General features: G+C 41.1%; 1 protein-coding gene and 1 pseudogene across 1 annotated transcript; both read right to left on the bottom strand.

The window, feature by feature from the left end:
- Window positions 1–12,756: 12,756 nt before the first annotated feature.
- Window positions 12,757–17,316, bottom strand: si:ch211-255i20.3 (transmembrane emp24 domain-containing protein 11). Its single transcript, XM_029734347.1, has 5 exons — window positions 16,894–17,316; window positions 16,490–16,581; window positions 16,226–16,351; window positions 13,320–13,466; window positions 12,757–13,077 (listed from the first exon to the last, which is right to left on the bottom strand). Exons 1-5 carry the CDS (start codon window positions 17,021–17,023, stop codon window positions 12,928–12,930), a joined length of 645 nt encoding a protein of 214 aa, XP_029590207.1. The 5' UTR covers window positions 17,024–17,316; the 3' UTR covers window positions 12,757–12,927.
- Window positions 17,317–19,982: 2,666 nt separating this feature from the next.
- LOC115165333 (spondin-2-like) lies at window positions 19,983–24,931 on the bottom strand (annotated as a pseudogene).
- Between the last annotated feature and the right edge of the window lie 1,648 nt (window positions 24,932–26,579).

Raw genomic sequence — 26,579 nt, forward strand, 5'->3', positions numbered from 1 at the left:
TAGCCTTTTCCCTGCCTGTACTGTTGCCATTTTGGACCCCCTGTGTATGACCACCTGCCTGCCCCTGGACCCAGCTACCTGCCTCCTCCTGTAGTCCTTTGCAATAAACACCTGCTGCGCCTTGCGCTTGAAACCAGCACTCTGTCTCCCTTCATGTTCATTACACAGCCATCCTGTGGAGGACTGATGAAGGACAGCCTTTGGACACTTCCAGAGATCTCCGGCTGTTCAATGGAGAGGAAGACTTCAGTTTGTACAAACATACGTTTCTATCATTAAAACCAATGACCGTTTCAGTATGCTGTAGCATTCATCACTGGCACAAACATCAAATAATGATTTGGATTCAGGGTAAACATCTAATTTACTATTAAACAAAGTAAGCATTTGTAGTGCAATAATTCAATGTCAAAATGAACCATATTTGAATTGAAAAGGTTCACATACTTTCCTAACCAGACCCCTGCCATCCACTTCAATGTTTTCTGCCCTGAGGGGAAATCACATAACATGGCATGTGACATTTAATTCTCATAGAACCCAGGAAGAAAGATTATGGAAATGCTCACTCAGACATAATGTTCACAAGCCTTCCCGGCTTATTCAGGTGAGACTGGTGTGCTACTGCAGGGCAAAACCAAACAGCAGGTCAGGTTAGTGTCAGCGTAGGGTGGGAGAGAGCAGCAGAGAGTCACAAGGTGCCATTAATACTAACGGGTTAATCTGAATAAACAATATGTTGATAACAAATTAGTCCCCTCCATGGTCTCATGTTTGAGAAACAAAGCTGACAATAGTGACACCTTGTGAGTAGAAAGCAGTAACACCTATAAAGACCTTTGATGCTGAGAGTGCTCTCCAGCTTGGCAATATAGGCATTCTGCGCTATAATTTTTCTGGAAAATATATCTTTTTAAATTGTACTGAGCAGTCATTTACACAGTGCTTTCAGAAAGTATTAATACCCCTCAACATATTCCACATTTTGTTGTGTTACAGCCTGAATTCAAAATGTATTAAATTCATTTTTTTTCTCATCCTTCTACACGCAATACCCGATAATGACAAAGTGACAATGTGTTTATAAAAATGTTTGCAAATTTATTGAAAATGAAATATCAAATTTACTGAAGTATTCACACCCCTGAGTTAATACTTTGTAGAAGCACCTTTGGCAGCGATTACATCTGTGAGTCTTTCTGGGTAAGTCTCTAAGACCTTTCCACACCTGGATTGTGGAACATCTGCACATTATTCTTTAATTTCCGGCCACTCACGAACATTCACTGTCTTTTTGGTAAACTAGTGTATATTTGGCTTTGTGTTTTAGGTTATTGTCCTTCTGAAAGGTGAATTAATCTCCCAGTGTCTGGTGTAAAGCAGACTGAACCAGGTTTTCTTCTAAGATTGTGCCTGTGCTTAGCTCCATTCCGTTTCTTTTTATTCCTGAAACTCCCCAGTCCTTAACGATTACAAGCATACCCATAACATGATGCAGCCACAACTATGGTTGAAAATATAGAGAGTGATACACAGTAGTGTGTTGTATTTGATTTGACCCAAACATAACACTTTGTATTCAGGAATAAAAGTGAATTGCTTTGACACATTTTTTTGCAGTATTAGTTTAGTGCCTGTTGGAAACAGGATGCATGTTTTGGAATATTTTTATTCTGTACAGGCTTCCTTAATTTCACTCTGTCAATTAGGTTAGTATTGTAACTACAATGTTGTTGATCCATCCTTAGTATTCTCCTGTCACAGCCATTAAACTTTAACTGTTTGGCCCATGGTGAAATCCCTGAGCGGTTTCCTTCCTCTCCAGCAACTGAGTTAGGAAGGACACCTGTATCTTTGTAGTAACTGGGCGTATAGATGCACCACCCATAGCGTAATTAACAACATCACCATGCTCAATGTCAGCTTTTTTTTACCCATCTACAAATACATGCCCTTCTTTGTGAAGCATTGGAAAAACATTAGAAAACCTCCCTGGTCTTTGTGGTTGAATCTATGTTTTAAATGCACTGCTCATGTCACGCATGTCGTCGTAGAGAGAAAGGGACCAATGCGCAGCGGGTTTCGTGCTCAACATATTTATTTATAAAATAATGCGAACACCACAGAAGAAAACAATAAACAAACTAACAACATGAAACAGTGAAAGCAGGCTCAACAAAAAGCAGTGCTCTCAAACAACTACCCACGAAAAACAAAGAGAAAAACACACCCTACTATATAGGACTCCCAATCAAAGGCAACTCAACACACCTGCCTTCAATTGAGAGTCCAAGCCCAATCAACTAGACATAGAAACACAGACATAGACCAGTGACAAACCCCATAATACATACATAAACTACCCTCTGCCATGTCCTGACCAAACTACAATAACCAAATATACTCTATACTGGTCAGGACGTGACAGTACCCCCCCCCCCAAAGGTGCAGACCCCGGAATGCACCTACACAAAACACAGAAAACCCCCAAAAGAGCCAGAAAAATCCCCTAAACAAAAAGGGAGGGAAGGGAGGGTGGCTGCTGTCAACGACGGCACAGTGCTACACCCCCCCCTCCCCAACCCACCTACATGGGAGGCGGCTCAAGTGCGGGACGTGAACTCCGCTCCATCCCTGACGTAGTCCACTTAACCTGACCTCGCCCAACTGGCGGGCGATCCTTGCTGCGCCCGGCTGGCGGGCGGCGATGACTGCACCCGGCTGGCTGACGACCCTTGCTGCGCCCGGCTGGCGGGCGACCCTGGCTGCGCCCGGCTGGCGGGCCACTCTGGCAGATCCGGCACGGCGGGCCACACTGGCAGATCCGGCACGGCGGGCCACTCTGGCAGATCCGGCGCGGCGGGCCACTCTGGCAGATCCGGCACGGCGGGCCACTCTGGCAGATCCGGCGCGGCGGGCCACTCTGACAGATCCGGAATGGCGGGCCGCTCTGGCGGCTCCGGACAGACGGGCCGCTCTGGCGGCTCCGGACAGACGGGCCGCTCTGGCGGCTCCGGACAGACGGGCCGCTCTGGCGGCTCCGGACAGACGGGCCGCTCTGGCGGCTCCTGACAGGCGGGCGGCTCTGGCGGCTCCTGACTGGCGGGCGGCTCTGGCGACTCCTGACTGGCGGGCGGCTCTGGCGACTCCTGACTGGCGGGCGGCTCTGGCGACTCCTGACTGGCGGGCGGCTCTGGCGACTCCTGACTGGCGGGCGGCTCTGACGTCTCTTGACTGGCAGGCGGCTCTGACGGCTCCTGACTGGCGGGCGGCTCTGGCAGCTCCTGACTGGCGGGCATCTCTGGCGGCACCAGAGTGGCGAGGCTGGGCTGACGCACTAGATGCCTGATGCGTGGGGCTGGTACAGGATGTGCCAGTCTGGGCACACGCACCTTAGGGCTAGTGCGGGGAGCGGGAACAGGCCGAGTCAGACTGGGCTGACGCACCTCAAGGCTCGTGCGTGTAGCAGGAAACACTGGACCGTAGAGGCGCACTGGCGGTCTTGAGCGCAGGACTGGCATCACCCCTACTGGCTGGATGCCCACTTTCCCCTGGCACATGCGGGGCGCTGGTGCGTCAGCCCAGTCTGACTCAGGACGTGACAGCTCGATTAAGGAACCTTACAGATAATTATATGTGTGGGGTAAAGAGATGAGGTAGTCATTCATAAATAATGTTAAACACTATTATTGCACGCAGAGTGAGTCCATGCAACTTATTATGGGACTTCTTAAGCACATTTCTACTCCTGAACTTATTTAGGCTTGCCAAAACAAATAGGTTGAATACTTATTGACTCAAGACATTTCAGCTTTAATAAATATTTTAACATTTCAAAAAACATAATTCCACTTTGACATTATGGGGTATTGTGTGTATGCTAGTGAGAAAAAATTAGGGATGCATGATATATTGGTAAACATATCGGAATCGGACGATATTAGCTAAAAATGCCAACATCGATATTGGCCCAATGTCTAGTTTAACGCCGATGTGCAAAACCGATGTCAAAGCTAACGTGCATACCTATATAACACAGATAGATGAGAACATTTTTGTATATAAAGTAGGTTCATGACGTAATGACGCCACGTAACATTTTGCGCAAAACATCATTCTTAACCTCTTACATCTAGACGTTCTACTAGCGGAACACCTGCTCCAATATCCAATGATAGGCGTGGCGCGAATTACAAATTCCTCAAAAATCCAAAAACTTCAATTTTTCAAACATATGACTATTTTACACAACTTTAAAGACAAGACTCTCCTTTATCTAACCACACTGTCCGATTTCAAAAAGGCTTTACAGCGAAAGCAAAACATTAGATTATGTCAGCAGAGTACCCAGCCAGAAATAATCAGACACCCATTTTTCAAGCTCGCATATAATGTCACAAAAAACAAAACCACAGCTAAATGCAGCACTAACCTTTGATGATCTTCATCAGATGACACTCCTAGGACATTATGTTATACAATACATGCATGTTTTGTTCAATCAAGTTCATATTTATATCAAAAAACAGTTTTTTACATTAGCATGTGACGTACAGAACTAGCATTCCCACCGAACACTTCCGGTGAATTTACTAAATTACTCACGATAAACGTTCACAAAAAACATAACAATTATTTTAAGAATTATAGATACAGAACTCCATTATGCAATCGCTATGTCCGATTTTAAAATAGCTTTTCGGTGAAAACACATTTTGCAATATTCTGAGTAGATAGCCTGGCCATCATGGCTAGCTATTTTGACACCCACCAAGTTTAGCCCTCACCAAACTCCGATTTACCATAATAAAAATTGGATTACCTTTGCTGTTCTTCGTCAGAATGCACTCCCGGGACTTCTATTTCAATAACAAATGTTGGTTTGGTTCCAAATAATCCATAGTTATATCCAAATAGCGGCATTTTGTTGTGCGTTCAAGACACTATCCGAAGGGTGACGAAGGGTGACGCGCCCGACGTGTTTCGTGACAAAAAAATTCTAAATATTCCATTACCGTACTTCGAAGCATGTCAACCGCTGTTTAAAATCAATTTTTATGCAATTTTTCTCGTAAAAAAGCGATAATATTCCGACAGGGAAACCCTGTTTTCGTTCAAAGACGAAAAAATAAAAACATAGTGTCGCCTCGTGCACGCGCCCCAGTCTCATTGTTCTCTGATCGACCACTATCCAAATGCGCTGATGTTTTTCAGCCAGGGCCTGCAAAGACATCATTCACCGTTTTGCCGCCTTCTGAGAGCCTATGGGAGCCGTAGGAAGTGTCACGTTACAGCAGAGATACTCAGTTTTCAATAAAGAGAGTGTAGAAGCCCAAGAAATGGTCAGAGAGGGCACTTCCTGTAAGGAATCTTCTCAGGTTTTTGCCTGCCATATGAGTTCTGTTATACTCACAGACACCATTCAAACAGTTTTAGAAACTTTAGGGTGTTTTCTATCCAAAGCCAATAATTATATGCATATTCTAGTTTCTGGGCAGTAGTAATAACCAGATTAAATCGGGTACATTTTTTATCCTGCCGTGCAAATACTGCCCCTTACCCTAGAGAGGTTAAGCTAGACAACTCAAAGACGAAATACATTAACGCCAAGATAATGGAATTCATTGCGCTTGACAATCAACCGTTCTCTGTCGTGGGTGATGTTGGCTTTCGCCAACTGGTCGAGCACCGGTACACGTATTTTTTTGGTACTATTTTTCAGATGCTGCCCTACCAGAGTTACACAGTAATAACGTCACTGCTTTTAGCTTCACGACTGACATTTGGACCAGCGATATCAGCTCTATGAGTATGCTGAGTCTGACAGCACAGTGGGTCGTCGAGGATTTCGTACTGAGGAAAGTCGTATTGGATGCTCATGAATATGCTGGTTGTCATACCACTGCTGCCATTTCAATGGCATTTGAGAACATGTTTGAAACTTGAACACACTAGCTAGCTCCATTCAAACAACTGACTCGAGAAATAAGCTAATCAACTGCGCCTGCAGCAGACGTGATACCTTCTGTCATTGGCATTGAAACACCTGCTCTACAAAACCGGCAAGGATGTAAACAAATGTGCACAAAATTTGAGATATGCTTTATGTGCGTATGGAACATTTCTGGGATCTTTTTTTCAGCTCTTGAAACATGGGACAAACACTTTACATGTTGCGTTTCTATTATTGTTCAGTGTCGTATTCGTATTCTAATTCCTAATTCTAACGCCACAGATTCTGTCACATAACAGTGGAGTGCACATGCCCATTCTGACTTTGTCAATGCTAAGCTAACCAGTTAGCTAGCAGCTAGTGTGCGACGTTAGTGCTGACTAGTTTCTATGGAGTGAAGATGGTCCCTTTTCCTGATGAGATGGATGTTTTTACTGTTTTTACTGACAACAGTTTGCCCCGGCAACAAAACTGCCCACACAGGCTGTGAACAAGCGATTTGGTGACATTCTCTCTTTACTGTGTTGCCACCATGCTCAATGCTATGTACAAGGACCGTTACTTTGATGCAGAAAAGAAACAGGGTTTACGTGAAATGTTACATACATAGCTGGACAAGATGGAAACGGACACAGTGACAGTGTGCACCGAGGAAGAGGCCACGGACAGACAGAGCTGAAACTTCACTGCTTGACATGTATGATGCAATCCTGGTTGAGAATGAAACGACTGAACAAAGGAACAACGAAACAGCACAGCAAGTAAGTGAAAGAAATATGTTTTACTGGTAATGGGTATATACGTAAATGCCAACAAAATGTGTGTGTGTGTGTGTGTGTGTGTGTGTGTGTGTGTGTGTGTGTGTGTGTGTGTGTGTGTGTGTGTGTGTGTGTGTGTGTGTGTGTGTGTGTGTGTGTGTATGTGTGTGTGTGTGTGTGTAACCTTTATTTAACTAGGCAAGTCAATTAAGAACAAATTCTTATTTACAATGACGGCCTACCCCAGCCAAACTCGGACTACGCTGGGCCAATTGTGCGCTGCCCTATGGGACTCCCAATTACAAACGGTTGTGATACAGCCTGGATTCAAACCAGGGACTGTAGTGACACCTCTTGCACTGAGATGCAGTGCCTTAGACCGCTGTGTCCATGTGTGTGTGTTAACTATTTAACTATACTTGAATGCTTAAAAGGCCTCTAAAATGTTAAATATTGGTTATCGGTATCGTTTTTTTTGGGCAAGGAAAATATCGGATATCGGTATTGGCCAAAAATGTAATATCAGTGCATCACTACAAAAAAGCTCAATTGAATACATTTTAAATTCAGGCTGTAACACAACAAAATGTGGAAAAAGTCAAGGGATGTGAATACTTCCTGAAGGCACTGTATGTGGTACTGAATTATGCTAATGATTTGCATTCTTACTTGGACATTTGCTGGATTTCTTGCTTCATCTTGAGTAAAACTTCTTCCAACTTTTCATTCTAAATGGGTTGGGAAAACATTTGCACAGATATTTGAGAATGTAACACCACAAGATATAGGCTACCATTAAACTATCATTGGTTTAATAATAATAATAAGAGGTACAACTAAAAGTCCCTTACCCTCTTCTGGTAATGCACCAACAGCCTCTTTTGGTGCCTTGCCTGGAATAGTAACACCTACAGTATTAGGGTAGATATACAGTGAGGGAAAAAAGTATTTGATCCTCTGCTGATTTTGTACGTTTGCCCACTGACAAAGAAATGATCAGTCTATAATTTTAATGGTCGGTTTATTTGAACAGTGAGAGACAGAATAACAACAACAAAAATCCAGAAAAACGCATGTCAAAAATGTTATAAAATGTGATTTGCATTTTAATGAGGGAAATAAGTATTTGACCCCTCTACAAAACATGACTTAGTACTTGGTGGCAAAACCCTTGTTGGCAATCACAGAGGTCAGACGTTTATTGTAGTTGGCCACCAGGTTTGCACACATCTCAGGAGGGATTTTGTCCCACTCCTCTTTGCAGATTTTCTCCAAGTCATTAACGTTTCGAGGCTGACGTTTGGCAACTCGAACCTTCAGCTCCCTCCAAAAATGTTCTATGGGATTAAGGTCTGGAGACTGGCTAGGCCACTCCAGGACCTTAATGTGCTTCTTCTTGAGCCACTCCTTTATTGCCTTGGCCGTGTGTTTTGGGTCATTGTCATGCTGGAATACCCATCCACGACCTATTTTCAATGCCCTGGCTGAGGGCAGAAGGTTCTCACCCAAGGTTTTAAGGTACATGGCCCCGTCCATCGTCCCTTTGATGCGGTGAAGTTGTCCTGTCCCCTTAGCAGAAAAACACCCCCAAAGCATAATGTTTCCACCTCCATGTTTGACAGTGGGGATGGTGTTCTTGGGGTCATAGGCAGCATTCCTCCTCCTCCAAACACGGCGAGTTGAGTTGATGCCAAAGAGCTCCATTTTGGTCTCATCTGACCACAACACTTCACCCCTTTGTCCTCTGAATCATTCAGATGTTCATTGGCAAACTTCAGACAGGCATGTATATGTGCTTTCTTGAGCAGGGGGACCTTGCGGGCGCTGCAGGATTTCAGTCCTTCACGGCGTAGTGTGTTACCAATTGTTTTCTTGGTGACTATGGTCCCAGTTGCCTTGAGATCATTGACAAGATCCTCCCGTGTAGTTCTGGGCTGATTCCTCACCGTTCTCATGATCATTGCAACTCCACGAGGTGAGATCTTGCATGGAGCCCCAGGCCAAGGGAGATTGACAGTTCTTTTGTGTTTCTTCCATTTGCGAATAATCGCACCAACTGTTGTCACCTTCTCACCAAGCTGCTTGGCGATGGTCTTGTAGCCCATTCCAGCCTTGTGCAGGTCTACAATCTTGTCCCTGACATCCTTGGAGAGCTCTTTGGTCTTGGCCATGGTTGGAGAGTTTGGAATCTGATTGATTGCTTCTGTGGACAGGTGTCTTTTATACAGGTAACAAACTGAGATTAGGAGCACTCCCTTTAAGAGTCTGGTTCTAATCTCAGCTCGTTACCTGTATAAAAGACACCTGGGAGCCAGAAATCTTTCTGATTGAGAGGGGGTCAAATACTTATTTCCCTCATTAAAATGCAAATCAATTTATAAAATGTTTTACATGTGTTTTTCTGTTTTTTTTGTCATTCTGTCTCTCACTGTTCAAATAGACCTACCATTAAAATTATAGACTGATATTTTTTTGGTCAGTGGGCAAACGCACAAAATCAGCAGGGGACCAAATACTTCTTTCTGTCACTGTATATGTTGTTTTTAAACATGCAGTACAGCCTTTCTGTGTTTTAAAATGACTACTATCAACAATTACTTATTACTATGAGCATCAAGAGCAATACCTTGCTTATCTCTGTGAAGTGTTTGGTTCCAACAGAATTGATGTCAGAGAAGAGGGCCTTCACTTCTGCACTACTCTGTGAAAGTCAAGACTGAAAAGTTATGGCTACCATCAAATAGACTTATGTATGCCATCACATTGATTTGTTTATGAGCCTTGCCAGTTAAATAAAGGTTAAATAAAAATAAACAGATATATAAGATATCGCTGCTTACTTTGTCTGAGAGAGGAGTAACTTGACATTTTGCTTTACATATCATGCATTCCCCTTGCTTGCCTGAAAGAAAAATGAAAATGTGTTTATTGGAACAATACCATATACAATAGAATAGCAGAATATTACACTACTAGGAGGCTTTCAAACTGCATGGAGCATTTTTTCTATTGGCCAAACTGTTTCTGTAACATCAGACAAAGACCAGCAGAGGACAGTGTTTTCAAGTTTTGCCTGTAACTGTTTTGAAAAAGACAGAACTGCAGCAAACTGACAAAGTAATATATTTTTCGTTCATATGACGTTAGTCCTATATCATCAGTAGTTATGCAATGATATGTTGAACTTAATTTCACAAGAGACATAACAGGGTGCATTAGCACAATCAAATAGAGACGGAACTTGCTACCTTTCTGAAAACACATGTTGCAGATGACATGACCACAGCTGACAACAGCTAGTTTGCATTCAGGACCAGGGAGGTTGAAGCAGGAGATACAGCAGATCCAGTAAGGCATTTTCTACAGTTAGCTAAGATATTAGCAAAATGTTAATGTTAGGTAGTAAAATAATTAGGTAAGACTATGACATAGCTAGAAATGAACATATTCTATCTTCTTGCCCTCAAATCGCACAGATCAGCCAAAGCAGATTGCTTGCTACCTAGACTAATTTAGCTAGCTAGTTTTCGCTAACGTTGGCTAGAAAGAATAGCTAACGTAACCTAGCTTTCCCGGTACAACTATCTACTCAAAGTAACGGATATTTTATTGAAGACTGATCAACATCTGACTTATATAATGGCCTTTTGTTTCTCTGTGGAATTAGCAAGCTTTCACAAGACTTTCCATGTCGTTTTACTGGCTTTAGCTAGCTATTAGCTAGCTTCAGATTTTCGGGTTGTTTTGATTTTGGATCACTTTCTGATTGACTGGCTACGTCATCATTGATGTTTTGGGCAAAAATATGGAAATAGATTTCTATCAAAATTTTTAAAATATATTAGTGAGTCACAAAAAAAAATGTTGTGCAAATATAGAATGCAACTTTTAAATAAAATTCAGTCTGTAAATATGCCATATAGTTAAACAAACATATGTCAATATCCAAAAGCAAATTAGTCAGCATTAACAAAAACAAATTCAACACAACAGTGGTCAAATATGTTTTTGTGAATATGACAAAATTTGTGACTCCACAGATTACATTTGTGACCAACATTTTACATATTTGTGACTTGCATTACATTTGTGAGTTGCTTCACATATTTGTGAATGGCCTGATATATTTGTAAGTTACATTTTACAGATCAGTTTATGCATATATATGATACGGAATCGAGAGTAGAACATCCTCAGTTCTAATAAAAATGAGATAAAAATGAATATATCACAATTACCCTTTCCTCCTTTCCTATATTAATTTCCTCCTTTCCTAGCTTGCTTACCTTGATCCCTTTCCTTTCGTTCCTCCCATCCTTTGCTTTCCTAGCTTTCTTTCCCCCTATCCTTTCTAACTTTTTCCTTTCCTCTGACCTTAGCTTCCTTTCCTCCATTTCTTTCTCCCTTTCCTTCCCTAACTTCCATTTCTCTCCTCCTTTCCTTGCTCTATTTCCTGCCCTGGCTTATTCTCCTCCTTTCCTAGTTCCCTTTCCTTTCCTCCTTTGCGTTCTCACAAATGTAATGCAAGTTACAAATAAGTAAGATGGGGGTCACAAATGAAATCTGTGGAGTCACAAATGTTGACATTCACAAAAACATGTTTTTACCACTGTTGTGTTTGCAAATTAAGAAATATGTTTCTAAATTATGTTGTGTTAACCAGAAAAAAACGTATTTGCATTTATTTGCTAATCATAATTTGTTTTTGTTAATGATGACTCATTTGCTTTTGGATCATTACATACACTACCCTTCAAAAGTTTGGGGTCACTTAGAAATGTCCTTGTTTTTGAAAGAAAAGCAAATTTTTTTTGTCCATTAAAATCACATCAAATTGATCTTAAAAACACTGTAGACATTGTTCATGTTGTGAATGACTAATGCAGCTGGAAATGGCTGATTTTCAAAGGAAAATCTACATAGGCATACAGAGGCCAATTATCAGCAACCATCACTCCTGTGTTCCAATAGCACATTGTGTTTGCTAATCTAAGTTATTATTTTAAAAGGCTAATTGATCATTAGAAAACCCTTTTGCAATTATGTTAGCACAGCTGGAAACTGTTGTTCTGATTAAAGATGCAATAAAATTGGCCTTCTTTAGACTAGTTGAGTATCTGGAGCATCAGCATTTGTGGGTTCGATTACAGGCTCAAAATGGCTAGAAACAAAGAACTTTCTTCTGAAAGTCGTCAGTCTATTCTTGTTCTGAGAAATGAAAGCTATTCCGTGTGAGAAATTGCCAAGAAACTGAAGATCTCGTACAACGCTGTTTACTACTCCCTTCACAGAACAGCACAAACTGTCTCTAACCAAAATAGAAAGAGGAGTGGGAGGCCCCGGTACACAACTGAGCAAGAGGACAAGTACGTTAGAGTGTCGAGTTTGAGAAACAGACACCTCACAAGTCCTCAACTGGCAGCTTCATTAAATGTTAGCCGCAAAACATCAGTCTCAACGTCAACAGTGAAGAGGCGACTACGGGATGCTGGCCTTCTAGGCAGAGTTGCAAAGAAAAAGCCATATCTCAGACTGGCCAATAAAAATAAAAGATTAAGATGGGCAAAATAACAGACACTGGACAGAGGAATATTGCCTAGAAGGCCAGCATCCCGTAGTCGCCTCTTCACTGTTGACGTTGAGACTGATGTTTTGCGGCTACCATTTAATGAAGCTGCCAGTAGATATTCCATAAAAAATCAGCCGTCATTTACAACATAACAATGTCTACACTGTATTTCTGATCAATTTGGTGTTATTTTAATGTACAAAAAATATATATATTTTCAAAAACAAGAACATTTCTAAGTGACCGCAAACTTTTGAATGGTAGTGTATGTTTGTGAAATTTTATGGGCGGAATTAGAGACTGATTTGTATTTGAAAGTTTAATTCTGTATTTGCACAACATCTCTTTTGTTTGTGACTCACAATTTATATATTTACAAAATGTTGAGAGAAATCTACGTCCATAAAAAAAGAATGTGTGTTATAATTAATAGAAATTACAGTCAAGTAATAATAATACAAAATAGCATAGGTGTGTAAGATTAAACAAAGCACATTTTTATTAATCCATACATTGTCTCAAGAAGAATGTACAGTAAAATATATGCATCAGCACTGACGTAAGTCTAGTTTTGGAATAGCTGTTGACTCTAGTGGCCACTTTGCATTGTACTGCAATATATAAATCCAGCCCTAAAGCCAAGCATATCAAACCAACTTCTTTGCAATCAAGAAGTCTTTCAGTCTTTTGATTTGCCAAAATCCAACTGATAGTAGAACGGAAGTCTGCACAACAGCCCACCACAAAACTTTCCCATTGGTTTCTTCACTGATCTGACGGAAAGTCTCCTCTCTTTCCTGTGAATTAAAAAAGTAGTGGTGGATAGTTCATTTTGGACCATTCTTAGTTGAATAGGGTAGGCATAGTAGCTCAATGCAATATTTGTTGTCTTCATCAAACAATGCATCTGTAGTTCTGATCAAAATACTAGTCTGCTTTGTTCAGAATTTTTGAAAATTACTCTTTCATAAAGTGTTTGTTTGTGATTATTTCCTATGTGTGTGATACTTTGCATTGTTGACAAGACTGTAGGGTTTACCCTCTGGAAGTCTTGCTGCCTGGTGATGTATAGGATCTGGTCCCTCAGGTGCTCCAGGCTGTACTCCATGGTCTGGACTGTGTCTTTGTGTATCTCAACACTGGGGTCAATGGAGTGCTCTCCCATCTGAACATCAAAATGAATCCTCTGCGATGGAGATATCAGAACATTGTTCAGTAATGGTTATGGAGCAGCAACAGAACTTACACAAATGACTGATGATTGGCTGAGAGAAATTGATGATAAAATTAAGTCTTGTTAGACTTCAGTGCAGCTTTTGACATTACCGATCATAGTCTGCTGCTGGAAAAACGTATGTATTATGGCTTTACACACCCTGCTATAAGGTTGATAAAGAGTTACTTGTCTAACAGAACACAGAAGGTGTTCTTTAATGGAAGCCTCTCAAACATAATCCAGGTAGAATTAGGAATTCCCCAGGGTAGCTGTTTAGGCCCCTTGCTTTTGTCAATCTTTACTAACGATATGCCACTGACTTTGAGTAAAGCCAGAGTGTCTATTGAGCAAGTTGAGATGACTAAACTGCTTGGAGTAACCCTGGATTGTAAACTGTCATGGTCAAAGCATATTGATACAACAATAGCTAGATGGTGAGAAGTCTGTCCATAATAAAGTGTTGCTCTGCCTTCTTAACCTCTCTGGGCTAGGTGGCACCAAATCATCCCACCTACGTAACAGCCAGTTGAATCCTGTGGCGCGATTTTCAAATACCTTAGAAATGCTATTACTTCAATTTCTCAAACATTTGACTATTTTACAGCTATTTAAAGACAAGACTCTCGTTAATCTAACCACACTGACCGATTTCAAAAAGGCTTTACAACGAAAGCAAAACATTAGATTATGTCAGCAGAGTACCCAGCCAGAAATAATCAGACACCCATTTTTCAAGCTAGCATATAATGTCACAAAAACCCAGAAGACAGCTAAATGCAGCACTAACCTTTGATGATCTTCATCAGATGACACACCTAGGACATTATGTTATACAATACATGCATGTTTTGTTCAATCAAGTTCATATTTATATCAAAAAACAGCTTTTTACATTAGCATGTGACGTTCAGAACTAGCATACCCCCCGCAAACTTCCGGTGAATTTACCAACAATTTACTAAATTACTCACGATAAACGTTCACAAAAAACATAACAATTATTTTAAGAATTATAGATACAGAACTCCTCTATGCACTCGATATGTCCGATTTTAAAATAGCTTTTTGGTGAAAGCACATTTTGCAATATTCTAAGTACATAGCCCAGCCATCACGGGCTAGCTATTTAGACACCCAGCAAGTTTAGCCTTCACCAAAATCAGATTTACTATAACAAAAATGTTATTACCTTTGGTGTTCTTCGTCAGAATGCACTCCCAGGACTTCTACTTCAATAACAAATGTTGGTTTGGTCCCAAATAATCCATCGTTATATCCAAACAGCGGCGTTTTGTTCGTGCGTTCTAGACACTATCCGAAATGGTAAATCAGGGTTACGAGCATGGCGCATTTCGTGACAAAAAAATTCTAAATATTCCATTACCGTACTTCGAAGCATGTCAACCGCTGTTTAAAATCAATTTTTTATGCAATTTATCTCGTAAAAAAGCAATAATATTCCGACCGGGAATCTGCGTTTCGGTAAATAGAGGGAAAAAAAGAAAGACGGGGCGGCCAGTGCACGAGCCTAAGCCCTTTGTCTACTGATCGGCCACTTGACAAAGGCGATAATGTGCTTCAGCCTGGGGCTGCAATGACGACATTCTGTTTTTTCCCGGGCTCTGAGAGCCTATGGGAGCCGTGGGAAGTGTCACGTTACCACAGAGATCCTTTGTTTTGGAAAGAGATGTCAAAGAAAGCCAATAAATGGTCAGACAGGCCACTTCCTGTAAAGGAATCTCTCAGGTTTTTGCCTGCCATATGAGTTCTGTTATACTCACAGACACCATTCAAACAGTTTTAGAAACTTTAGGGTGTTTTCTATCCATATCTAATAAGTATATGCATATTCTAGTTACTGGGTAGGAGTGGTAACCAGATTAAATCGGGTACGTTTTCTATCCGGCGGTGTAAATACTGCCCCCTAGCCCTAACAGGTTAACAACACGATCAACAAGGCAGGTCCTATAGGCCCTAGTTTTGTTGCACCTTGACTACTGTTCAGTCATGTGGTCAGGTGCCACAAAAATGACTTAGGAAAATTGCAATTGGCTCAGAACGGGGCAGCACGGCTGGCCCTTGGATGTACACAGGGAGCTAATATTAATAATATGCATATCAATCTCTCCTGGCTCAAAGTGGAGGAGAGATTCACTTCATCATTCCTTGTATTTATGAGAGGTATTGACATGTTGAATGCTCCGAGCTGTCTGTTTGAACTACTGGCACACAGCTCGGACACCCATACATACCCTACAAGACATGCCACAAGAGGTCTCTTCACAGTCCCCAAGTCCAGAACAGACTATGAGAGGCACACAGTACTACATTGAGCTATGACTACATGGAACTCTATTCCACATCAAGTAACTGATGCAAGCAGTAAAATTTGATTTCAAAAACAGATAAAAAAACACCTTATGGAACAGCTGGGACTGTGAAGCAAAAAAAACATAGGCACAGACACATGCATACATACACGATAACATACGCACTATACACACACACACACACACACACACACATGGATTTAGAACTGTAGATATGTGGTGGAGTAGGGGCCTGAGGGCACACAGTGTGTTCTAAAATCTGTGAATGTATTGTAATGTTTTTAAAATGGTATGAACTGCCTTAATTCTGCCTTGGCATCAGTTAATGGAATCCATAATAAATACAAACACAGTCCAGCAGACTCAGTGAATTCAAAGTATAAGTGTGGATGAACTAACCAGCCTTTCACCGGCGAAAACTGAAAACCTTGTTGAGTTGGACTGCATGCACAACCAATGCGGGCCAGAAGCATGGGATGTGAATGTGAATTTTCCAAATCTGCCATATCTTTTTTTCATCAGTATCTGGAACCAAAGAGGATAAAAAGATGAAGAGTATGTTCTCTCTGTTTAAGGAATGGTTTTATGTAATCAGGACAAGCAAACATATGTTTTTGTTTAGGGAGTGTGCTGGGTAGTAAACTGCTCTGTAAACCTACGTACATCATGGTTTGGATCTCGCACAGTGATAGTGAGGCCAAGATGAGGGGAGTTAAGGTTATTTTTTGCATCCCAATTCTCCAAAAGAAAATAACCTGAGAAAAACACAACACAGACAGTATAAGGCAATATTCTAAGTGTTTTATTACAACTCAGTGTGCTTTAGATTGCTTGGGGTTAAACCATTATTACATAAACAGTAGAGGATTTTGCAAATTGAAACTCCCTTTCCAGATGTAAATACTACTAGAATATCAAATTTCAAATGCCTCCTGGATGACTTCATCATGATCTCTGCTAATCCATTGAACTGTTTTGTGTTTTTCTGATAGGTGGCTAAGATACAGCACAGTGAAATTCAGCCATGCAGAACAATGTCCTCTTTTCCAACTGCCCATAGAACTCACCTGTGACCAGCATGTCGCCTGGAATCTCCTCAATGAGGCATTTCTCCTCCTGCTCACCCAGATCAAAGTACATAGCAGCCGTCAGCACTAGGTAACACAGCATCCACAGCCCAATGCCCCTCACATTCATTTTGACATACAAGATGTGACAAACTAAAATTAATATAATAAGCCTTATGGTTGCTCGTGTGCAGGTGACTCTGGTGTGAAAACTGACACCTGCTGTTGCTGCGACTGACCATCCAAACTGTGAGTTTGAGGGGGTATCCAAGGCCAACAGAGAAACTGATAGGCCTGGCCAGTAGTAGAAGCCTACATGTATTGATAAAGAAACATTAAATAGTTCACTTATTAACTAATGTTCACTGTACCATCGTGAAACCTACTCGCAAAGACTGTCATTCATCAAAAGCCAAGAATCTGTCTTTCTCTTTTTCCTGTTACATTTCCAAGTAATTTTCCATCAGTTGTCATTGGTTTGAATTAAGACCAATTTGAGAAACAACCAGGAATAAATATGAAGCGAAAGCCACCAATGGCCAAGATGTAGGTTATGCTATTGCTTAGAATTTCTGGAGTCAGTTTATTTCTCTGGTTTTCTGTAGCTTAGGGGTTTTCTAGGAAATAGCTCACTTGTGCTACATTGTAATTGACACTTTGTCATTATCTTATCATGGGACATGGCTTGATACAGTATCTCAGGTATGACTTATGAAAGCTTTGGCATATATAGCAAATGACGTCAATGAGTAACAAAGCTTTTGATGAAAGGGACACTCCTTTGAGATCAGTGTGTTTCATAGCCCTATTTTATGCTGTGGTATAATGTGTTGCATAGCCCTATTTTATGCTGTGGTGTATGTTGTGTTGCATGATTTATTATGTTAATTGTATGTTATATTTTAGCTTTACATCAATCAAAAATAAAATTACAATCGGCTTACATGTATTTACAGTTTTTTGGACTTACATACAGACACACAAATTAATTCAGCAATTTCTCTCTGATTACCTCAATGGCACGATCGAGTATGGTATTTCTACTGCTTGATACTGTACAGGTCAAAATCCTGTAAATAAATATATTCTCTGTAGTAGAGATTATCAAGGAAAACAATGCTTTATTTGTAAACACTTCAATGCACATTGTTTAGGACAGTAGTTGTAATTGAACTGCATCTTACAATGCAATTCTGAACTCCAATCTGGTCTATTGCAAGTAATGGATCCATTGAAGCGCCACGATTTCCATGTTCTCTGAGGTTTTGGCAACTCTTAGGCTTGACTGCCTTATCATCTTTAACTTATGATTCATTCTCCATTTGCAGACTAATGGCTAGCTACCACAGATAACCCAATGATGTAGGAGAACATCAATCACAAGGAGGAACTAGGCCTATGGGGAAAGTTTCAAGACAACCTCTTCATTCCTCTGGCTTCCCAATAATTGCCTGTCTGTGACCCATTTATAAATCTTTCCCAGTCAGTGGTGGCTGGTGCCACTTTAAATTGAAGGACATGCTCATAGTAATGCCTGGAATGGAGTTAATGGAACGGCATCAAAAACATGGTGTCCAGGTGTTTGATACCATTCCATCTATTCCATTCCAGCCATTACTATGAGCATTCCTCCCTTCACCACCCTCCGCTGTTCCCAGTGAATACACTAGGAGGCCCAGAGAGAAAAGGGTCCATCTTTACAGCTTGGGCTTCTCCAGTGGAGATGACGGACGTATCTTTCGTCGTCTTGTATGGCCTCTTCTTTTCTGTTTCTTACTCCTGCCGGCCAGACATAAGCAGTTGTTAGAGATGGATTTCTTCTCGTTTTCCAGTGGGAGGCAGACTACCCCATTGTTAGCTGGTTGTAGGTGGATGTAGCGTGTTCTGTTGCGCACACCTGAGTCTCCGCATTTGCCTTTGCAAAGTGTCTGTAGGGTGACCATACAGACACCTCACAGTCCAGAGATGTGGAATCTAGTGGGAAGGACACCAGGGACTCTGTTAGCAATATCCATGAAGACATTATTTTAGCAAACACTTGAATTGCAAGAGCCCATATACAAGAGACCTGGAACACTTGAGCATGCAGCAAGCAGTAAGGGGTGATATGAATTCAGTGAGCCTTCTTCCAGCCAAGCTCTAGGGCCCCTCTGTGTGTGTGTGTGTGTGTGTGTGTGTGTGTGTGTGTGTGTGTGTGTGTGTGTGTGTGTGTGTGTGTGTGTGTGTGTGTGTGTGTGTGTGTGTGTGTGTGTGTGTGTGTGTGTGTGTGTGTGTGTGGTCTGTTAAGAGTTATAGTATGCTCACACGGATATGCCCTCAGGCATAGGTTAAAAGGACTGATTCAGCTCAGCCACCCAACACCATTTTATATAAAAGGGGAAGACTTGATTTATTGGCTGGTACTAAACTTTAAGCACATTTTCTGAAAAACAGATCAAATATTTCTATAATATTTCCAACTGCTATGTAAAATATAGCTGTAATACTGGCGAAAACATGACATGTTTGGTATACATTAGGAACTCCTGTTTGGTATACTCAGGGTATGCTTTTGTGTATCGAAAGCTCTTATGTAGCTGTACATTCCTGGCTAACGTGGCTATACTGCAGTTTAAGTCTGGATGGACCTTTATTGAATAATTCAATTAGAATAACTTGACTTTGTATGTTTTTTAAATCATGTGATTTGCCAAGCCCCCATCTACAAAGTTATGACCTTGTAAAATGTTTATCTATCACAGAATGAGGCTTTTTGGATAATTAGAAAAGCAGAAGGATGGAACATGGAAATAAAAGCAAGGCTCGAGTTGACATCTTATTTTGGTTCCATTACTAACACTCCGAACGTGCTGAGTGGCAGGAAACTTCCAATGCCTTTGGCCTCCTGTTTGTTGCCTGGTTGCCATGGGTTCAGAGGACCAGCACTTGCTGACTCCATCTCAATGCTGTTGCACAATGGATCTGATTTACTACAGATTTCCTCTTTATGTTTTGCCAGATGGCCAACACCAATTCTTTGCTCTCTCCTTTCATTTTAACAGTGCTAAATTTTAGAAATCTTGGATCATAATATTTATTATGGTTTTTTTTTCGATCAGAGGGGTAGGAATGGAAAAGATCCAATAGATATTTGTTTCTTACATGTGTCTTGATTACTTATGAGAGAGTCCTTAATCTCATTGCCAGTCTAGTTGAACAGGATGGGCTCCATGAGTATGCTGAAGATCTGGTTGCTGTTGATCTTTGTCAGGGTGACCTTGCCCATGGGGGGCAGATTCTTCAGACGGGTAATAGAAGGAGTTGGCAGGATGGTTTGGAGAAGATGACGTTATCTGGAAAGGACAAAATCAAGTTGAGTTGTCAAAATCACTTCTGGTATTGATTACCGAAGCTGATAGTATCACTATCATACAGTACCAACATGATGATGAACCATGGGCTCTTTTAGATTTACCTGTGTGACTTTGTCCTGAGGAATGGTCTCAAAGTTGGGAGAGGAAAAGGTGAGTGCCTGCATCGTAGGGGTACAGCTCCAGTGTAATGCTCTCCTTCCAATGGTCTCCTTCACAAAGGTTAAAGCTGTCTACTCCCAGGAACCAGTCTGAGCTGGGAACTATCTGCACTACGAAGGACAGCTGGGGAGAGAGAAAGGAGTAGTATGGGTTATGTGGACGTTTCTAGTAGTCCACCTAATAGAAAACTCAAATTTGAAAGTTGAAGGATCGGCAATCTCGATCTGCACCGCATTAATCCTTGCTCTCATGTCTTTCCAGAGCTTTCCTCAACTAAAGAGTTTTCTTTGCTGACATAGTTATGCATCTTTTATAGGATACCTGGAGGGCAATAATAAGAAACTTTAACTGGTCCCAAATGCAGACTCTGAATGCTGTTTTTTATGGTTGTTAGCTTTGGGACATATAGATGAGAGTTTGCAAATAAACCGCAAACATGAATCTTAGGTATAACTACTGGGACACTCTTAAAAACCTTTTAAATTAGAAGTTGGCACAACATTTTGAATATGTTGTGTAGGCTTAACATCTCTCTATATAAAAGATGTAAGAGTAATCTCTCTATGACAGTATACTTAATTTCTGGCATAGTCTAGAAAAGACAAACCTTGAGAAAGGTTCTTCCAAGTAAACAGGTGCACATTGAGAAATTATATTAGATAGATAGACATTGAGAAAGGTATATTAGATAGATATTATGAGATTTATTTTAGACACAGTCAGTATTTTAGACACAGTCAGGTCCATAAGTATTTGGACAGTGATACAATTTGCATTATGTTGGCTCTGTACTCCACCACATTGTATTTGAAAGGAAACAGTCAAGATGTGCTTTAAGTGTTGACTGTCATCTTTAATTTAAGGGTTTGGTGAACATTTTTGTATGAACCGTGTAGGAATTACAACCATTTTTATACATAAGCCCCCAATTTTTGGGTCTCAAAAGTAATTGGACAAATTAACATAATCATAAATTAAATTGTGAGTTGTCTTCAGTTCCTGCTTCTTGGGGCTTTTTGCCTTCAGCAAGTGAAATGCATGCTCAATTGGATTCAAGTCAGGTGATTGACTTTGTCCATTGCAGAACATTCATTCCACTTCTTTGCCTTGAAAAAGTGTTGGGTTAGTTTTGCAGAATGCTTTAAGGCATTGTCCATCTGCACTGTGAAGCGCCATCCAATGAGTTTTGAAGCATTTGGTTGAATCTGAGCAGATAATATATCCCTAAACACTTTAGAATTAATCCTGCTACTTTTGTCAGCAGTCACATCATCAATAAATAAAAAGAAACCAGTTCCATTGGCAGCCATACATGCATTCGCCATAACACTACCTCCAACATGCTTCACAGATGAGGTTGTATGCTTCGGATCATGAGCAGTTCCTTCCCTTCTCTTCCCATCATTCTGGTACAAGTTGATCTTTGTCTCATCTGTCCATAGGACGTTGTTCCAGAACTGTACAGCCTTTTTTAGATGTTTTTTGACAAACTGTAATCTGGTCTTCCTGTTTTTGAGGCTTACCAATGGTTTACATCTTGTGGTAAACCCTCTGTATTTACTCTGGTGAAGTCTTCTCTTGACTATTGACTGACACATATATGCCTACCTCTTGGAGTGTATTATTGATCTGGCCAACTGTTGTGAAGGGGTTTTCTTCACCAGGGAAAGAATTCTTCTGTCGTCCACCACAGTTGTTTTCCGTGGTCTTTCGGGCCTTTTGGTGTTCCTGAGCTCACCAGTGTGTTTTTTTTGTTTTAAGAATGTACCAAATAGTTGATTTGGCCACACCTAATGTTTTTGCTCTATCTCTGATGGGTTTGTTTTGATTTTTCAGCCTAATGACGGCTTGCTTCACTGGCAGGGACAGTTCTTTGGACTTCATATTGAGGGTTAACAGCAACAGATTGAAAATGCCACACTTGAAATCAACTCTAGACCTTTTATCTGCTTACTTGTAAATTAACTAATGAGGGAATAACACACCTGGCCATGGAACAGCTGAGCAGCCAATTGTCCCATTACTTTTGGTCCCTTAAAAAGGGTGGGGACCACACATAAAAAGTGATGTAATTCCTTCACCGTTCAATCTGGATGTAAATACCCTCAAATTAAAGCTGAAAGTCTGCACTTTCAGCTCATATTTGTTATTTAATTTCAACTCCAATATGCTGTGGTAGACAGATAAAATAATAATAACTTGGTCAATGTCCAAATATCTATGGACCTGACTGTAGATATTGAAAGCTGTGTGAAGGTTGAGAAACTTACGAAAGAGTGCCTTGCGAAGACATCGAACTCTGAGGTCATCTGGCCCGTTCCCCCGACCACAGCTGGAGTGGAGAACAGCCGTAGACACTCTGGATGTTTTCCCCAGCCGCCCCCACCTCCTTCATCAGAGTCCAGGCCTCGTCCTTCTCAGAGAACTCCCTTACCCCGTTGCTGGCAAACTCATTTCGCTGCCAAATATGATAGTCTGAACTGTGGGTCACCCCTGGAATGGAGGAATCACACATTGCAATATATTACCTTCTTTCCTCATGTTTGTCTTTCAGGTTCTGATCTGCACCACTTGAATGGGCAACCAACCACACTCTCTCTGTGTTGGTTTAAAGTAAGTGGGCCATATGATTAAGGAGGAAATCATTTTTGCCTCAACTTTTCCACAGCACCAGACTGAAACTCACATGTAGCCTAAACCCAGTGCAACAATGACAGACAGAGTTAAATGGGAAGTAGGTCCGACTAATTCACATGTTTTTGCATTCATTAATATAAATAAGCTAATGCGATTAGGGACATCATAGAACACTTGTTCACTGCATTAAGATAGACATTGAGAAAGGTATATTATATAAAGTTGAAGTCAGAAGTTTATATACACCTTAGCCAAATACATTTAAACTCAGTTTTTCACAATTCTTGACATTTAATCCTAATAGAAATTCCCTGTCTTAGGTCAGTTAGGATCACCACTTTATTTTAAGAAAGTGAAATGTCAGAATGATAGTAGAGAGAATAATTTATTTCATCTTATATTTCTTTCATCACATTCCCAGTGGGTCAGATGTTTACATACACTTAATTAGTATTTGGTAGCATTGCCTTTAAATTGCTTAACTTGAGTCAAACGATTTTGGGTAGCCTTCCACAAGCTTCCCACAATACGTTTGGTGAATTTTTGCCCATTCCTCCTGACAAAGCTGGTGTAACTGAGTCAGGTTTGTAGGCCTCCTTGCTCGCACACACTTTTTCAGTTCTGCCAGGGCTTTGTGATGGCCACTCCAATACCTTGACTTTGTTGTCCTTAAAGGCACAGTCAACTTAGTGTATGTAAACTTCTGACCCACTGGAATTGTGATACAGTGAATAAGTGAAATAATCTGTCTGTAAACAATTGTTGGTAAAATTACTTGTGTCATGCACAAAGTAGATGTCTTGCCAAAACTATAGCTTGCTAACAAGAAATTTGTGGAGTGGTTGAAAAATTAGTTTTAATGACTCCAACCTAAGTGTATGTAAACTTCCGACTTCAACTGTAGATGCATGCTTCTCAGATCCTCACTACACAAACATCAATTTGACATTCAGTAAGGCAGTGATTAAGAAGAGAGAGAGAGGAGTACTTACTGAGTTTGCAGATACAGATGAGTTTTCCATTGAAGTTGAGGAGTGAAGTGTAGAGGAGAGGAGAGCTGCAGAGGACATCACCTGTGCCTGGGCTGTCGTGAGAAGGGACTGCTAGACCTGAATGCTTCCCTCAGCTATTTATGCCTTCCAGAGGTTCCCTCAGTCAAACAATATCAACAACCCCTGCCCTGACACCCTCCCAGCACCACTGATGCATGCAGCATGCTCCCTATTAGCTCTCCCTCCCGGCCTCCTCCTCCCAGGCTGAGTTAATAGATCATAGTTAGAAACGGGGTGATCGTTTTTTATACAAGGGTCTACTCTACAGTGTGCATGGAGCTGGAGAAGGGACCACGGCTGCCTGTGCAGGACCTCTTAGTTTCTTAGGAAAGCAGAGTGGTGGGGGAAGTGGCTTGGGCGGTAGACAGCTTGGCAAAGGGATAGGGAAGGGGAGGCAGCCTGAGCCGGCAGCCCTTCTATCCCACATACAAACTAAGAGCTCCAGCCTGCTGCTGTAATTGCTCCACATGCTCATGTTTCACCTCCACAGCTCCTACTGCTGCTGCCGTTCCCCTCCCACTCCCACTCACCTGCTCTATAACTCTGATACAAGGGTTGTTTGTGAGATTCTGTTGATTAAGTTCCAGAAGTTCAATTAGAAGTGCACGTGCAGTATATATTCTGTCATGAAATTTTGCAAGCAACCAATTTATGTCACATCGTTGTGAGTGAGGTAAGTTAACTGATTATCAATATATCCAATTGTACCATATCCATACTGTATTTTAATTATGGCAAGGTCAAAAGTAATGTGCATTGTCTGCTAAAACTAACACTTTGGTGAAACATATGTAGCCTTATGTTTTACAGGAACTAGTAAATACCGAAGTCAAACATGGTGTGACTGCAGATATAGGGCAGAAGTGGCAGAGGCAAGTTTGCCAAAATGTCTACCGAAAGAAAGGAGAGCATACAAAGTGTTGTATTGTCCACTGCAGCCATATGAGGTCACAGCGCCATGGCCCTCTGGCTGTGAGAGTGGTTGAGAGACCCTTAGAGGGGCCTCCCCACAACCACACACCACCAACACCTGGACAAAATAACATTGACATCCCTTTGACACATTTCTCTTTCTCCCTACAGCACCAAACCTCTCCCTTAGGGCTCGTTAGGCAATAATCACCTTAAATTTTCGAGTGTAATTTCCTTGTTATGTTACTTCCATCAAAATATCAAGCCTCAGCCATCTTGACGGTAATGGACGCTACAGACAGGCAGCAGGTGGGATATACATGTTGGCCCTTTTTTATTTTTAAATGTCTGCCAAAGTTGTAAAATCCTATACAACTTGCTTAACCTCTCTGGGCTACTCAACAGCCAGTTGAATCCAGTGGCGTGTTATTCAAATACCTTAGAAATGCTATTACTTCAATTTCTCAAACATATGACTATTTGACACCATTTTAAAGGCAAGACTCTCGTTAATCTAACCACACTGTCCGATTTCAAAAAGGCTTTACAGCGAAAGCAAAACATTAGACTATGTCAGCAGAGTACCCAGCCATAAATAATCAGACACCCATTTTTCAAGCTAGCATATAATGTCACATAAACCCAAACCACAGCTAAATGCAGCACTAACCTTTGGTGATCTTCATCAGATGACAATCTTAGGACATTATGTTATACAATACATGCATGTCTGTTCAATCAAGTTCATATTTATATCAAAAAACAGCTTTTTACATTAGCAGGTGACTAGCATGTGACTAGCATTCCCACCGAACACTTCCGGTGAATTTACTAAATTACTCACGATAAACGTTCACAAAAAACACAACAATTTTTTAAAGAATTATAGATACAGAACTCCTCTGTGCACTCGATATGTCCGATTTTAAAATAGCTTTTCGGTGAAAGCACATTTTGCAATATTCTAAGTAGATAGCCCGGCATCACAGCTATTTAGACACCCAGCAAGTTTAGCACTCACCAAAGTCAGATTTACTATAAGAAAAATGTTATTACCTTTGCTGTCTTCATCAGAATGCACTCCCAGTGCACTTCTACTTCAATAACAAATGTTGGTTTGGTCCCAAATAATCCATTGTTATATCCAAATAGCGGCGTTTTGTTAGTGCGTTCAAGACACTATCCGAAAGGGTAAATAAGGGTTACGAGCACGACGCATTTCGTGACAAAAAAATTCTAAATATTCCATCACCGTACTTCGAAGCATGTCAACCGCTGTTTAAAACCAATTTTTATGCCATTTTTCTCGTAAAAAAGCGATAATATTCCGACCGGGAAATCGTTTTTTATTACAAAGAGAGTGAAAGTAAAAGCATGCTATCCCCTCATGCACGAGTCTCAGTCTGATGGCCCTCTGATAGAGCACTTGCCAAACGCGCTAGTGTGTTTCAGCCTGGGACTTGAATTACGTCATTCAGCTTTGGGAGCCGTAGGAAGTGTCACGTCATGCCAGAGATCCCCTGTTTTTGTTAGAAATGATCAAGGAGGGCAAGAAATGGTCAGACAGGCCACT

Source organism: Salmo trutta, chromosome 3 (genome assembly GCF_901001165.1).
Source record: "Salmo trutta chromosome 3, fSalTru1.1, whole genome shotgun sequence".
NCBI classification, from domain to species: Eukaryota; Metazoa; Chordata; class Actinopteri; order Salmoniformes; family Salmonidae; genus Salmo; species Salmo trutta.